This window comes from Grampus griseus (genome assembly GCF_964374135.1).
Source record: "Grampus griseus genome assembly, chromosome: 14".
Lineage (NCBI taxonomy): Eukaryota > Metazoa > Chordata > Mammalia > Artiodactyla > Delphinidae > Grampus > Grampus griseus.
The window spans coordinates 9,168,492-9,185,053 of NC_139008.1; the positions used below are offsets into that span (position 1 = coordinate 9,168,492).

At 48.0% G+C, this 16,562-nt stretch overlaps 1 protein-coding gene across 1 annotated transcript; it reads right to left on the reverse strand.

The window, feature by feature from the left end:
- Positions 1–5,241: 5,241 nt before the first annotated feature.
- TBL2 (transducin beta like 2) lies at positions 5,242–12,892 on the reverse strand. Its single transcript, XM_082670935.1, has 7 exons — positions 12,748–12,892; positions 11,146–11,276; positions 10,701–10,885; positions 10,062–10,213; positions 9,606–9,732; positions 9,094–9,246; positions 5,242–8,860 (listed from the first exon to the last, which is right to left on the reverse strand). Exons 1-7 carry the CDS (start codon positions 12,875–12,877, stop codon positions 8,398–8,400), a joined length of 1,341 nt encoding a protein of 446 aa, XP_082527061.1. The 5' UTR covers positions 12,878–12,892; the 3' UTR covers positions 5,242–8,397.
- Between the last annotated feature and the right edge of the window lie 3,670 nt (positions 12,893–16,562).

The window sequence follows — 16,562 nt, forward strand, 5'->3', positions numbered from 1 at the left end:
TGCATGCCTCAACTAAGAGTTCAAATACCACAACTAAGGAGCCCGCCCACCGCAACTAAGACCCAGTGCAACCAAATAAATAATTTTTTTAAAAAAGATATACAGTGAAGTTCAAAATTAAAAAAAAAAAAGCAAGTCTGTCTCTCTTTCCCTCCCTGGTCCCACAGTCACCCTGTTCCCCAATGCTTAACCTTCCAGAGATGAGACAGTCTATACCAATGGCCTCAACCTGGCTGCACGTGGGAAGCTTCAAAAGATATTAATGCTTGGGTACTTCTACCCCGTCCCCCCGCTCCTAGAGGTTCTGATTTACAGGACTGCAGCCAGGCCATTGGGATTTGTTCTTAAGCTTTCCAGATCACCCTAATGTACCGCCAATGTCGAGACCCACTCGTCTTGTTTACAAACATATGTGCAAAAGTACATATTCACACAACTGGTTGCAGCACACTCTGTGCATTATTCTGTACTTTGATATTTTATGTAACACATCGTTGTATCTGTTCTCTATTGCTGCTGTGACAAATCACAACAAACTTATTGGCTTAAACAGCACAAGTGTGTTATTTTGTAGATTAGAAGTCTGATAGGGGTCTCAGTGGGCCAAGCTCAAGGTTCATTCCTTCCTAGAGGCTCTAGCAGAAAATCTGTTTCCTTTCCTTTTCCACCTTCTAGGAGCTGCCCACTTTCCTTGGTCCATGGCTCCTTCCTCCATCTTCAAGGACAACAACATCAGGCTGAGTCCTCCTCCTGCTGCCATCTCTCTGACTTTCCCTTCTGCCAGCCTCTTCCACCTTTAAGGACACTGTGTCCTTGTGATTACATTGGGCCCACTCAGATAATACAGGATAATCTCTCTATTTTAAAGCCAGCTGATTAGTGACCTTAACTCCATCTGCTACCTTAATTCTCCTTTGGCATGTGCAGTGGACTGACTGAATGTGACACCACAAAATCTTAACCCCCAGTGTGATGGTATTAAGAGGGGCCTTTGGGACTTCCCTGGTGGTCCAGTGGTTAAGACTCCGCACTTCCACCGCAGGGGGTGAGGGTTCCATCCCTGGTCAGGGAATTAAGATCCCGCATGTTGTGCGGCACGGCCAAAAAAATTTTTTTTTAATTAAGAGGGGCCTTTGAGAGGAAATTCAGTCATGAGGGTCGAGCCCTCATGAATGATTGGTATTCATGCCCTTATAACCGGGACCCCAGAGAGCTCTCTTGCCCTTTTACTGCCATGTGAGGACACAACGAAAAGATGGTCATTTATGAACCAGCAAGCAGGCTCTCACCAGACACCAAATCTGCCAGTAACTTGATCTTGGACTTCCCATCCTCCAGAACTGTGAGAAATAAATTTCTGTTGTTTAAGCCATCCAGTTTATGGTACTTTGTTACGGCAGCCCGAACTAAGACAGCACGTATCCTAACGAATTCACAGGTCCCAGGTATTGGGATGTGGACATTTTTGTGGCGGGGGTGGGGGTCGGGATCATTGTTCTGCTGCCACATCACAGAAATTTGTCCAAACAAGAGGCAAGTACATTTAGTGTATTTTTAAAAAGATGATCTTATGTGTAGCCCAGTTTGGGAACCAATGCTGAGGCCCTGATCAGAAAGAATCTGCAAGGCAGACTAAGGAGCTCTGACCCGGTTTTACTATTTAAATATTCTCCTTAAATAAAAAACAAGAAAACAAAAATATTATTTATTTGAGACCTGTAACCTAGTCATGTACATCCAGGCCTTCCTTCTCCCCACAGCCACAGGGAGGAAACATCTTGTATACTCCAAATATAGCCCATGGAAGATGTTTAGCAACTATCCCTGGAAGGAAGGAAGGAAGGAAGGAAGGGAGGGAGGAAGGAAGGGAGGAAGGGAGGGAGGGAGGGAGGGAGGGAGGAAGGAAGGAAGGAAGGAAGGAAGGGAGGAAGGGAGGAAGGAAGGGAGGAAAGAAGGAAGGAAAGAAGGAAGGGAGGGAGGGAGGAAGGAAAAAAAGGAGAGGGGCGGGAGCTCTCCTTACCCATCCTCCTGACACTGGGTCTGGTTTCCCATCTGCCTCTCTGAGTAAGCCTGTTTTTTCTTCCTCTCCAGCCTCTCTTGCTACTTCCAGACCCCTCTACACACGGGTTCTGTGATATTCAGTAATACCCTGGCTGTTCTCATTTTGTCATTTCTGAGTACCAGGCACTGTACTGGGCACAGGGCTGTGCCTCGCTGATGGCAGGTAACCACATTCTGGCCTATGTTCTGGGTACAGGCATGGCTGGGAGGCTGCATAAGAGTGCGTTGAGAACACAAGTGCTGGAGCCAAGTTCATATCCTAACTCTGTCACTTAGGGAAGTCCCTTAACCTCTTCGTTTCTCAGTTTCACCATCTCTAAGATAGGAATAGCAATATCTACCCAGTAGGATGTGGTGAAGCTTAAATAGCGTAATGTGTACAGAGCACTTACAACCTTGCCTAACACATACTCAGTATTTGCTGTTGTTACTATTATTGTATTTTCTGATACCAGATCAAGCGCCTTTTGGATGGAAGGAATGCCATCTATCCATCTTTGCTTCCCAGTGGCAAGCACTGAGTATTGGGTGCAGAAACTATGCAAAAGAGGGCTTTTGAATCAAAGGGTATAGGAATTCTCTGGCGGCCCAGTGGTTAGGACTGTGATGCAGGATCAAGGTGTACATGGTTTCCATGTTGGTACCCTGGGTGCAGCTGGTCACTGGGATGCTTGGAAGAATTTGAAGGTGAGAATGGAGAGTCAGTAATCAGACCACAGATACCGGTAAAGAAAACGCACAAGATTGCTTTCACGTATCCAGAACTTTTGGAAAAACTCTGATACATACCTGGTTGAACCCCCAGGAACTCACAATAAAATACTGTATTACATTTCTGACGTGTTAAGGAGAGCTTAGCATAGTGAACTTGGAATTGCAGGGAAAAGATGGAGTGTGGTCAACACAGTGTTAATAGTGTTAGATGTGGGCAAAGAGGACTCCTCCGGAGGGACCTGCCCTGGCCCTCCTCCTGCCATGCCCCTCCCCACAAGGCACAGTTGCAGGACCAGGGAAATGTGACCACCCAGAGCTTTTGTCACCATCTCATCCACTAGACCCTGGACTCCCTGTCCAAACAGACACAAGCCTGCTTCAAGGGCTTGTACCAGCCTCTCACCAGGTCCATTCTCCCAAAGGTGGGGCTGCCATGGTGCACACCCTAAGGCCTGAGCGGTTGGTGGCCAAGGGGCGGGTGGTGTCTTGCAGGGATATGATGGCATGTGAGGTGCGGGCTGGGGTATCTCTTGCAATGTGGAAAAGAATCAGGTGGGAAAAGGGGGATGGCCTTGATCATGGGATGGTTGGCTTTGACAACACTTTGTGGCACAGACCTGAGTCTGAGTATTCTAAATTTGAACTTGGCCTTCCAGGAAGTTATATGAAGGTAGGAGGACAGAACATATTTGAGCTTGGCTTAATTTATAAGAAATATTAAGACATGGCATGGCATGTGGGCCTTCATTTGTATTCTTGCCTATGGCTTTGCAAATGAAAGGAATTTATTTTTTTAATTATTTTTTTGGCCTGACAGCACAGCTTGTGGGATCTTAGTTCCCCGACAAGGGACTGAACCCATACCCTCGGCAGTGAAAGGGCAGAGTCGTAACCACTGGACCGCTAAGGAATTCCCTAAAGGAATGTATTTTAGTACTCGATAGACCTAAACTTGAAGATCTGGGCAAGCCATTTATTGGTTATGTGCCTTGGGCAATTTACTTGGACTCTCTAATAATACTGATGTCAAGGCTCTCTCAGTTGCAAGTAAGAGTATCCCAACTCAAACGGACCATCATAAACAGGAATCTATTGGCTCTTGTAACTGACAGTCCAGTGGTGGCAACCTCAGGTGTGTCTGGATCCAGCTGTCTAAACAAGCAGCATCCTCAGCACAGCACCTCTCTACATCTTTGGCTGCTTTCCTGTGTTGGCTTCATTCTTGGACAGGACTACACATAGTTTCTTTACATCCAACTTACTAAGCAATCCCAGCAGAAAATTAAACATATTTTCACTTTTCTAGAGTTCTGGCGAAGTCCAGGAATATGCTGATTGGTTATATGCCCACCATGGAGGGTCTGGGTCTATCCCCTATAAATTGTATAGATTAAGATTTGGGGAAGTGGGACTTCACCAAATAAAAACTAAGATGTGGTTGGTTACTGGGTTTTGCTGAGGCAAAAACAATAGTGAGTTGGTAGGGATTGAAGGCTTTGCACTCAACGTTAGCCACTATTAATGTGACCAAGAAAATGAAAATGGACTCAAACTGGGTATGTATACTGAAGAGAAAGCAAGTGGAAACCACATTCATTTTCCAATTGCCCTGAACCCTGGGATCAGAGTTGGAAGCTTGAAGAAATGAAGACTTGGACATACAGTCACAATCTCAAGAAGACATTCCCAGGTTTGTGTGTATGAATCATGCTTCCGGTTGCTGTGGCTGATTCTGCAGTGCCAACCTGTTCTATCAGTGGGCCTCAGCCTCAAGAGCTGTGTGCTCAAAACAAGCCAGGATCACCTGGAAGACTCATATTTCTGGAATTTTGTAGAGGAGAACATGAATCCCAAATTATTGTTTCTAGATATGTGGCCAATTTGGGGCAATGTTGGGTCTCTGATATAACCTATAATAATTTTTAAAAAATATTTATTTGGTTGTACCAGGTCTTAGTTGCGGCAGGCGGGCTCCTTAGCTGTGGCATACGAACTCTTAGTTGCGGCATGCATGCGGGATCTAGCTCCCTGACCAGGGATCGAACCCGGGCCCCCTGCATTGGGAGCACAGAGTCTTAACCACTGGGCCACCAGGGAAGTCCCAACCCACCATCATTGATAACTCATCACCAGAGTATGTGCTTCCTACTTACCTCCTATAATCTCTAATTGCAGAACATCTTTTTTGTTTTTGGCTGCACAGTGCAGCTTGCGGGATCTTAGTTCCCCGACCAGGGATCGAACCCGTGCCCCTTGCAGTGGAAGCATGGAGTCCTAAGCACTGAACAGCCAGGGAATCCCCCAGAACATCTTTTAAATAAGAGTATTCTCATTACCTTAATTGAAATTGATGAAGACTATCAACAGGTCTTTAGATGTGCACTTTTGTGGTTTAAATATTTTTTTCTATTTTTGATGACTGATAAAAATAATCTATAAAGCACCATTTTAAAATATTTCCCCAAATTTTTATTTTGAAAAATTTCAAACCTACACACATTGAAATAGTAATATTTAAGTATTAACACTGCCTTCACACACAAGGATTTTTTACCAGAAAACCACGGTGGCCTCTAGGCTACATGAGTATCTAGGTAACTTCTCCATGCTTACAAGAGAAGCAGCCTCATCTTTAGTGAGAGGAGCTTTCTGTCCTCAGGAAGTCTCTGTATTGACTTTTTTGTAGTGCTTTCATTCATCTTATTAGTTCATAGCCCTGCAAAGCACGAAGGACAGGATTTACTCCCATTTTACAGATGAGGAAACAAACTCAGAGAGGTCAAGTGATCTGTCTGTTCAAGGTCTCAAGTCAGTAAGTGCCCCAGCTGAAATTGGAACTGAAGACTTCTGACTTCCGTAACTCAACATTCTGTGGTCACTTCCTCTCCTGGATATACGAGAGTAAAGCCAGAGCCAAGCAGATATGCAAAGTGTTTTAGTCTCATTCTTCAAACAATCAGAAAGCAAGTATTCACCAGGACCCAGGTGCATAGTATTATCAATCAGAAGTCTATTCTTAGGAACATAAAACCACAATACACAGAGGGTACTGAAATTTCTGTCAACTGCTCTGGTTTGAGTTCAACATTTATTGAGTGCTTACTCTATCCCAGGTACTGTGTGTGGGATACAGAGCAAATAAGACCGACAAGGAGTCTTGTCACATTCCAGTGGGTTAATGAACAATCCAGAAGCTGCCAATGAGACTGCTGGTCTGCATCCTGCCCACAGTAGCATTCTGTTTGGTCCCCACGGTGCCTAAGTTTTTCTGTTTATAATGAATTGCCAACTTCTAGCTTCTCTGAAACAGGCAACTTCTACTGGAATCCTGAATATTAAGTCGCAGCCACGCCTGCCCCTTACCCAGGACACATGCCCCCTAGAGATCACTTCAGTTCCATTTCCTACTGTCTTACACCCAGAGGACTGTGGCCCAAATCACCCACTTATATTACCCACTTGACATCCATAATCACTTAAACTGAAAACCCCTGAAGCCAACAAATATCCAAACAAGATAATTTCAGATAGCATTAAGTAATGCAAAATAAAATAAAATAAGCTAATGTGATGGATGCGATATGATTGGTGTAAAGGGCTACTTCAGATTGGGTGGTCAGGAAGGGTTTCTCTGAAGTATAATCGAAACTGAGAACTGAATTATGACAAGCATGACAAGACTGCCAACAGAAGAATGCTTCTAAGCAAAGGGAAAAGCATAGGCACAAGTCCCCCTCGAGGCTGGAAATAACTTGGCTTGGTGGAGGGAAGTGGTAACAAGGTCACGGAGGAAGGAAGAAGCCAGATTACATAGGACCTTGTAGGCCATGGTGAGAGTTTTGGATTTTATTCCAACTGTGATGGGGTGTCTTTCCAGGGTTTTAACTTGGGAACAATGGGATCTGGTTTACATTTTTAAAAGATCACCCTGCTACGTAGAAAAGTGACTTAACGAGGCAAGAGAGGAAGTAGGGAGGCCAATGAGGAAGCTATGTTATAGCAGTCCAGTAGGTGACAGTGGCTAGAACCAGGATGGTAACAGAAAAGATGGAGAGAGGTAGCAGATTCAGGATATAAACTGGAATGTAACCAAAAGAATTTTCTGGTGGAGTGGACGGCAGTAGTGCAGTAGGGCGGAAAGAGTATGAAAAGGGAGTAACTAAGGATAACTCCAAGGCTGTGACTTGTTCAAATATCTCTATGAGTTGGGGGTGACTAGCAGAGGTCCCAGTTTTAGGGAGAGGGAGGAAGAATTTATTCTGGATGAGTAAATTTTCCCTAGGCTCAAGTCTTCCTAAGATTCCTCATTTCCATCTCACATCCAAGCAGTCCTCAAAGTCCCAAAATTTGAACTGCTAAATACCTAATCTATCAAATCTACCCTTCAACTTCAACTCCATATTCATTGCCTCTGTCCTGATTCAATCCTCTCTCTCGCTTTGACTTTTACAACAGCCTTCTCCAGCTATGAATAAACTAACAAAAGCACTTCACGGGCATGTGAACCCCTCTCCCACCTGCCACCTCTGATGGCAGAAACCATGTCTTATTCATAATTATCTCCAGGGTCCAGTGCTGTGTGCTAGGCACAGAGTAGGCACTCAAATGTCTGGTGAACTGAAAAGAAGTTCTCCTCAAACAGGATATAACCTCCTGGAAGAGAAGAGCCCTATCTCGGGATTCTGTGATTCTCCCACACAACTTAAAGCAGAACCAGATATGAAATGTATGATCAAGTCCCAGAAACTTGGCTTTCCCAAGGGATATGTTTCTTTCTAATTGAGTTTCAAACTGCCCTGTTTTAACCCTGTAGTTAAAAACTGATATGCAACAACAGGTAACATATGTTATGACTCTTTTCTACTCTTCTTCCAAATCTAGGGACTTCATACCCTCATACTCTCACAACATCTTTGTAATGAGGTCAAGAGATAATTATTCTCCATTTCACAAATAAGAAAACTGAGGCACAGAATGAATCCCTTAATCACTTTTTGATGAAGTTAGGTGCTTTGCTGGGTTAAGATCAGCCTTTCCCTGAGCCATACCACAGTTATGGAATTGGAAGATTTCCCAATCTCCCATCCCTGCAAGACTGCTGGTTAGTACTCAGGTGTTCCCTAGGTTTTGCCTCCACAGTTACAAGCTTCTTTGTCGTTTTTTTTTTTCCTTAGTTCCCCGACCAGGGATCAAACCCAGGCCCCCTGCATTGGGAGCACAGAGTCTTAACCACTGGACCGTCAGGGAAGTCCCACAATTACACACTTCTTTGGATAGCAGGGTGTGTTGCCACAAGGTCAAAGACCATGTTCTCTCTTTCTCTTCTAATTACCACTCTCCTCAGTGCCTGGTGAAGACAGATTCCACCCCTTGGGCCCAGGAAAAAGAGAAGCACCTTGGTCGTTAGCCTGGGAGGTCAAGTAAGGCCAGGAGTCACACCAGCAAGAAGAGAGAGAGAGATCTAAGTAGGCAAGAATAGTTTCAATGGGAAAAAGGAGAGAGGAGTCACCATTAAGAAAATCAGCACACCCCTTTCAAAAGGCTTCCAGCTGGGGAGTACTTGGAAGAGCCGGGACAGCGAAGGCAGAAGGCCAGATCCTTCCTGCTGTGCCCTCCCATGAGTCACTTCCTCAAGGCACCCAGGCTCTTCAGGGCCTCCTGGGCCTGCGTCAGCTGCTGCTGTAGCCTCTGGCGGGTGCTCTCATTGGAGGCCCGCTTGAGGAGGCCCTGCATTTCTTCCATCACTGCCCGGTAGCCAGGGGTGTTGTGGAAGAGCCGCACTGCGCGGTCCCCACAGGAGGCCAGAAGCCGGCCAGTGACGTCAAAGGACAAGTCACTGATACACTCCCCATGGACCTGCTCGAAGCACTCCTCCTTCTCACCCCGCCGGCTGTTATAGAGATGAATGCTGCTGCCACTGGCCAAAGCCAAAACCTGGGCGTCAGGCGAGAGTGCCAGGCGGCACGGCATGGTGCTTGCTTCTTCAAAACGGCCTGTCCTCAGCAAGTAGGGGTCCTGCTGCTTCTTGTATTCCACATCTGTGTCCCACAGTTTCCACGTACCATCCTTGGAGACAGAGGCCATCCTGCAGCAGGGAAAGTCACGGCTCTAGCCCCAACACACCCTGGAGGGGAGGGCACTGGGACAGTGCTAGGGACGCCAGCTAGGAAGCCAACTCCACTGCTATGTCTACTGCCTGCTGCGGGCCAGGCACCCTCCCCCCGCAACTTCAGAGCCACTGCAGAGAATGGCAGAAGGATCCTGGACGCCAAGAGGGGCTGCAAGTCACGTGTAAGAAATCAGAGAGGAGTCACTCACCTGCGGGAGTCATTGGAGAAAGCGAAGAAGTGGACGGCTGCAGAGTGGCCCTTCAGTTCAAAGGCTCGCACAACCTCCTGGAAGTCCCCTTTTTTCCCAAAGCAGACTTCCCAAACTTTTACATCTGGGGTGAAGCCACACGAGGCCACAAACCTGCCATACAACCCAGGTTGCATTAAAACTTAATTTTAAGAGCATCTTTTTCTGCAAATCCGCCAAAACTTTTTCCTGAGAAAGTTAATTAATCTTGTGCCTAAAACGCTACCTTTGAAAACTGCTTTTATACATGACCTCAGTCCATCCTCACAGCCAGGCTGTAAGATACTTAGCACCCCCACCCCAACCTCTTAAAAACTATGGATGGAGAAATAGAGACTCAGGACTTGAATCTAGGTGTCCTGATTCCACACTGCCTGCCCCTTCTGCTCTCTGAAGCTGGCTCTCTGCTCTGTCCCCAGCCCCCCAGCCCCAACCTCTGCCCATGCCCGAGGCCAAAGTCCCTCCTTCCTCACCTGCTACAAGGGGATATAGCAGCAAATGTATTGTGCATCTGGTTGGTGTTGATGGTGGACAGCACCTGACCTTTCAGATTCCAGATGATGATAGTTGTGTCACTGGAAGCAGTCATGATGAACTTCCCTGAAGGGCGAGAGGAGTGCCATGGGCTGAGGTCCATGACCTGATCGACTGACTTATGAAGGCATCTGCTGCCCAGTGTAATGTATCCACGCTTCCCTCCCAAGCCAAGGGTCACCACAGATAAGGATTTGGCTGAAGACTGTGGCTACTACCTGCCTCCCCCAGGGGACTTGCTGTGGCTCCCAGGACTCCAGGGGAGCCCAGAGCCAGGGCCCTTTTTGTCACACTGGGGCTAAGCATAACTCTCAGGCTGCATTCGCTCACTCAGTAAGTAAAACTGGGTCCATTCCCTCTTGCCTTGGGCAAGCTCCATCCTCTGAGTGCCTCACCTGTGTCAGCAATGCCAATGTTGACGATGGCTGCCTTGTGCTTTTTAGGAAAGTCCTCTGGGGTGGCCGTGAAAGTATAGCCCCCATCCTCTCGCTTGGTCATCTTGAAGACACGGAGGGTATCTCCGTTAGCCAGCCAGACGATGAATGCTCTAGAGACAGGGAGCAGACAAGTCTCTCACTCCTTTAGGCACGGAGACCTGTGTGTGCCAGGTCCTATGCTAGGCAGGCTCTGAGGAAAATCAAGATCTCCCTTCAGGACTTATAGTCCAGCCTCACAACTTAAACCCTTAATTCAAAATCTCTTAAAACTCCTTACAAGGTAAGCCTCTCATAGCTCTGGCTCCTTTAGCTTCTCTCTAGGGTTTAGAAAACCATTAGAGCTTCCAAGACTACTCTGGAAGTCAGGCTTTGGTACTTCCCAAGGAGGAAGAGCTCTTCCCCTCTCTGCTTCCCTGCTATGTAGCTCCGTAGGCCTCCAAGGAGCCTCAGGCGGTGTTCAAGCTGTCTGGATGTTCCCTTTCTGCCACCTCAAGGGAGACCCTGGGTCCCCCCTCACTACCCTAAACAAGGTATGGGAAGGACATAAGCTTGGGTCAGGGCTTCTGCAGGCAAACCTGGGGATCCCTCCTGTCCCACCTGCAGTCAGGGCTGAAGCGCACCAGGATGGCATGGTCCAGCTCCACATTTGCTCTCATGCTGCGGTGCTCCCGCTGCAGGAAGTCCTTGGTGCTCCAGATGCGGACAGTACGGTCATCTGCACAGGTGGCCAGGTACTTGCCATTGCTGCTAAAGTCCATGCAAGATATGTTCCCACTGTGGCTCTAGGGGAAGGGTTGCAGCAAGTATGAACAGGAACCCCCTGGGCAAATGGGGAAACCCATGCAGCCATGATTCTGGAGCCCTGTTGCTTAGATTAACAGCAAGCTGCTGATGGGATGTGATGAGAAGGGATAGGATGGGGCATCCCCACTGATTTTGGTCAGAGGCAGAGGGGTCTGTAACATGCACAGAATACTACAAAGGAAAAGTCTACGGGGGTGTGAGTCTCTGTATACATGTCCTGTGCGTGGGCACCATGTACCTTCAGTGTTGCAGCCAGGAGGCGGTGGGTGAAGTTGTGTTGCTGAGGCTTTTCCTTGTGAACCCGCTGATGTTGTTTCTGCTTCTTGGATCTCAAGGACTTGTCAGGTGGAAGTCCATTTGCTCTTTGGCCTATAAGGAAGGCTCATGTCATTCGTCCATTCACTCACTCGATAAGCACTTACTGACCACCTATGATTGGCACTGAATAGAGGCACAAGAGATGACCAGATATGGCCCCTGTCCTCAAGAAGAGAGGGATATGGGAAAAAAACAGAGGCTTTGTGGAATCAGACCTGGGTTTGCATTGCATCTCTACCACTGAGTGACCCTGAGGAGGCTGTTTGCTGTTAGTGTATATAACATAACCATAGAGCACCTCGTTGCACATCAGAAAAGGCGCCCTCTCAGGGCAGGCACAGCTCAGCAAGTACACAGAATGGCCAGTGGAATGCAGATTCTTGGCCAGACATCTCTAAGTGGGGGATAATGTGCACACCGGAATCTAGTGACCCTGATCTCAGGTAATTGCCCTGGGCCTTGGTTTTCTAAAAGAGAAGTTGAGAATTGGGTGAGATAATATATACAAAATGACAAGCACAGTACCCAACACAAGCATTAAAGGGCTCAAAGGAATCCCAGAGAGAACCCAGAGGTGAGAGGTAGTTGACGTGAGTTGAGTACATCCCGTGTGCTGGAAATGGTGCCAGTCATTTTTGTATCAAATAGCTAACTTAATTGAAAATCAGGCCAGGAGCAAAGCGGGCATATGTTAGATCGCTACAGATGCTCCTCAATTCCTACAGGAAGAAAGCTCCGAGGCCACATACAAAGACAAATCTGCCTGCCCTCCGCTTGCCTCTCCAGCCTTGTCTAACAAGCCCTCCCCTCTCCCCTCCCACTACAGTCAAACCAAATGCTGTTCCAGGCCTCCTTGGCTTCACGCATGTTGCCATTGCCAGGAATATTCGCCCTCTCTTGGCCTCCTGGCAAACTCTTACACGTCTATCCTTCAAGACCCCACGTCAAGTGTTCCCTACTTGACACCCCCCCGCCCACCGACAAAAGCAGGGCTGACCACTCCCACCTTTGGGTTTCCTGTGTCTAGTACTGACCTTCCTATGAAACCTACTACACTATATTTTTCCCTTACAGTTTCACCTGTTCTTTTTTACCCGACACTGGACTCCCTAAAGGAAAAGACCCCGAAGCCTACAGGAGGTGGCAGGTACTCAATAAATGCTGTATGTCGGGGAACCAGAGCGTTCACAAATGAATGTCCGTCCCCTCCTCCCCGTTTTCAGAAAATAACGAACAAGGAGCGCGCTGGAGAGTTTCCTAGCGTCCCCGCAGCAGCCCCGGGGAGAAGTTCAGGCTCCGAGGGCAGGTGGCTTAGCCTCGGCCACGGAGAGCTCGGTAGCGCGGGGCCTAGGTTCTAACAGGTCGTCCCAAAGTGAAACTGATGTCCCAAGAGGAGAAACTGAGGCCGGAGGGAGGGCGGGATCTCTGGCACCCCCGCAGGCCCAAACGGCCGGTCAGACCCCGGGGAGGCCGGGAGCGACAGGTCCGGTGGGTCGCCCCCACGCGCCCCCGCCCCACTAACCTGCCGACCGGCCGCATGTCTCCTGCTCCGCGCGCAGCCACCCCCGCGCTACCGCCGCCGTCGCTATCAGGGCCAGCAGCCCGAGCAACAGCGACAGCCCCATCAACTCCGGCATCTGCAGCAGCTCCATGTCGGCACAGTCGCTGCCACCTCAGCCTCTGGCCTCGCGAGGGCCTGCACGTCTCCGCAGGGCGGTGCACGCACGTGGGGCGGGGCCTGGCCGTTAGTGCGTCCCGAGGGGCGCGGCCTGGTCTTTGGCCCGTCTCGGGGGCGGGGCCTGTTGGTGGAGCGTCCCGAGGGGCGGGGCCTGACCGTCGGGCATCCGGAAGGACGCGGCCTGGCTATTTAAGTTCGTCTGGCCATTGAGGCTGTGTGGCCTCACGGGGTAGGGGGCAGGTGATGCAGACTCTGCTCAGGCCTCCCCTTGAAGAATTTACTGATAATCGTTATTAAAGGCGTTATTCCAGTCGTCATCACATTGGATCCTTTCAAGGAGCCATGGGACCTATTATTACTCCCATTCAACAGGTGGGAAAGTCTTCTTAGTATCAGGGGAAATTCAGATGGGCTTTTACTGTTAATGGAGAAGGGAAAGGGTATTTCTGGAATTAGGAGGTGGGACAGCCTCATCCTCCCGAGCAGGAGAATGCTGTGTGGAGGCAGGGCATGAGCAAAATAAAAAGTAGCAGGTAAGGGAGTTCCCTGGCATCCCAGTGGTTAGGACTCCACGCTTCCATTGCAGGGGGCACAGGTTCGATCCCTGGTCGGAGAACTAAGAGTCCGCAAGCCTCGCGGCATGGGCCAAAAAAAAAAAAGTAGCAGGTAAGATTGGAAAGGTCTGGAGGGCCTTGAGTGCCAGCTCAATCCAGCAAACAGAGAGTAGATTCTGGTGGTTATTTCAGGGTGAGATAGCTCAAAATCGGGGTCTTGGAGATTCTTTGGATGGACTAGTGTGTGCCAAGACCAAAGACAGAAGGAAAACCAAGAGGTGGTTGCAAGGGTTCAAGAGGGAGGTGATAAGAGCCTGGACTCAGGGTGGCCTGGGGATAGAAAGGAAGTTGAAAAGGTGATTTTAAACAAGACACTTTTAATTTTGAAATAATTATAGATTCACAGGTAGTTGGGAAAAAAAATGAAGAGGAAGGTTCCATGTATCCTTTACCCAGGTTCCCCCAATGGTAACATCTTGCATAACTATAGTGCAATATCAAAACCAGGAAATTGGCATTAATACAATCTACAGAGTTTATTCACCAAAAAAAGAGATATTCTGAAAGACTAGTGATAGAATTTGGAGCAGACTAGCTCGAGAGGGAATATTCCCAGAACAAGCATGCTCCGTGGGCCTCCCAGGCCCACACCCCAGAGCGAGTCGAAATGCCAGGGTCAGGGATGCCAGATTCAAACGTTTCCATGGCCACCAGGGAGCCCTTCCTGGCAGTGCAGGTCCTCTGGCCTTTAGAAGGATCCTATGAGGACAGAGGCTGCTGCAGAGACTAGATGACAGACGGACTCACCCACAACCTCGGGTGAGGAGACAGATCCAGTCAGAGAGCAAGTGAAGTGGCCTCACTTCCTTCCCTTTTGTCCTTGGTGAGGGGAGAAGGGGAGACTGGCATTGACTCAGCTGTGGGCAGTGGGGTGGAGAGGGCTAGGAGGGGGTGTCCAGAGCATTCTGGGGCTTTTCCTCCTTAATTTGCTATTTAGAACCGAAGGCCCAGCCATGAACCACTTTCTCCTAGAGACAAAGGGGTACGTTTCAGAATTTCATTCACCAAGCATTTTGCAGGTGACATTTACTGATCCAGGACCTTTGCATTTCATTTAATCTTCTCACGTTCCCACCCCACAGATTAGGGGACTGATGCTCTAGGAGATGCTCATTAAGTGATTTTCCAGAGGTGACACAGATAAAGAGTGAACCTGGGAACATGTGCAGGTCTGTGACTCTAGTCTGTCGATGTGGGGGACAAGCAAGAGTAGGGCTACGGCTCAGCTGAGACTACCAGATTCTTTTACATTGTAAGTTCAGTTGATCTTTATAGTGGTCTTTAAAACAGGTGAGGCCATGAAATAACTTTAACCAAACCAAAAAAAACCACACAACTAGGCTCAGGTCAAGTAACTTACCCAAGGTCAACAAGGAAGCCAGGGATAGAACCAGAGTCAAACTGGGGTCTGCTACACTCCAAGATCCTTATCCTTCCCACCTTGCCACTGGGCTGTGGTAAGGGCCTTGCTCTTACCCTCAAGTTCCTACAGCCCAGCTGGAATCCAAGGCTAACACTCAGAAGGACGTTAGTAATGACAGAAGAGGGGAAAACTGGGCAGGTCAGGGAGGGAGATCTGCCGATGGATTTTGAGGGGCAGTGAGATTCAGCTGTACCTTCAGGGGTGGGCATTTAGACAGGGGAGACAGAGGGTAAAAGGGAATTCTAGGAGGGAAAGGAAAGCATGAGCAAAGGTGTGGCTGGAGGGATAGCAGGGCTCAGTCGCAAAGCACCTTGACCATCTGCTAGAAACCTGGCCTCATCAGAAGCAAGCAAGAGCCAGAGAAGCAATGGAAGCACAACTTCAATTTGCAATTGAAGATTCACCTTGCATTGATTGGAGCCTCTCTACCTCTGGCCTCTGTGTTAGGTAAAACGATGCATTTCCTCATTGTTTAAGTAGCGGTTCTCAAAGTGTGGGCCCTGAACCAGCATCATTAAAAATGCAAATTCTTAGGCTTCATCCCATATCTGCCGAGTCAGACATTCTGGAGGTGGAGGCCTGGCAATCTGTATTTTAACAAGCTTACTAAGTGATTCTGATGTACGCTAAAGTGTAAGAACCAATGCTTTAAACTAACTTGAGCCCCAGATGTAGGTTATTTGCAGCTCAAAGCCTCCATTACAGTGGTTCTTAACCTCGAACGCATATTGGAATCACCTTTAAAAATGCTTATGTCTAATTCCCACAGACAGGGATTCTGATTTAATTGGCCTAGACTAGACCTGCTCAAGAAGATTTTTAAAAGGCCCAACTTATTCAAATGTACTTTTAAGTTTGAGTTGTAGCTGTAATGTACAATGTACGAGTTGTAGCTGTAATGTACAATGTACGAGAGGCTAATGTAAGAGTCTACATAAAAGTGATATTCTGGACTTCCCTGGTGGCATAGTGGTTAAGAATCCACCTGCCATTGTAGGGGACACAGGTTCGAGCCCTAGTCTGGGAAGATCCCACATGCCGCAGAGCAACTAAACCCATGTGCTACAATTACTGAGCCCGCATGCCGCAACTACTGAAGCCCGTGCACCTAGAGCCTGTGCTCCGCAACAAGAGAAGCCACCAGAATGAGAAGCCCGCACACCACAACGAAGAGTATACCCCCACTCACCACAACTAGAGAAAGCCTGTGCGCAGCAATGAAGACCCAATGCAACCAAAAAAACAAACAAAAAAACAAAAACAAAAAACAAACGGAAAAACAGAACAAAAAAAAGTGATATTCTGTCAGGTGGCCATGTGTATGGATGCTTGTGAGGTCAACTTGAGACAAGAGGGAAGGGAGCAGGGCACAACCATTAAAAGGATGACATAGCCATTGAGGATACAACAAAAACTGCTTAGAACCAACTAGACCCAAGATGGCGGAAGATTTAACTTCCAGTAGACCTTGAGCCTCACTATATGCTCATTTTAACACGTTAGCATATACTAAATGACACACTCCCAGGCACCGTGACAGTTCCAAGGCCAAGCATAAAAGGCCTAACAGTGGGCAGTGGTCCAATTCCTGGAAATATCTGCCCCTTTCCCAAAATAGTTGG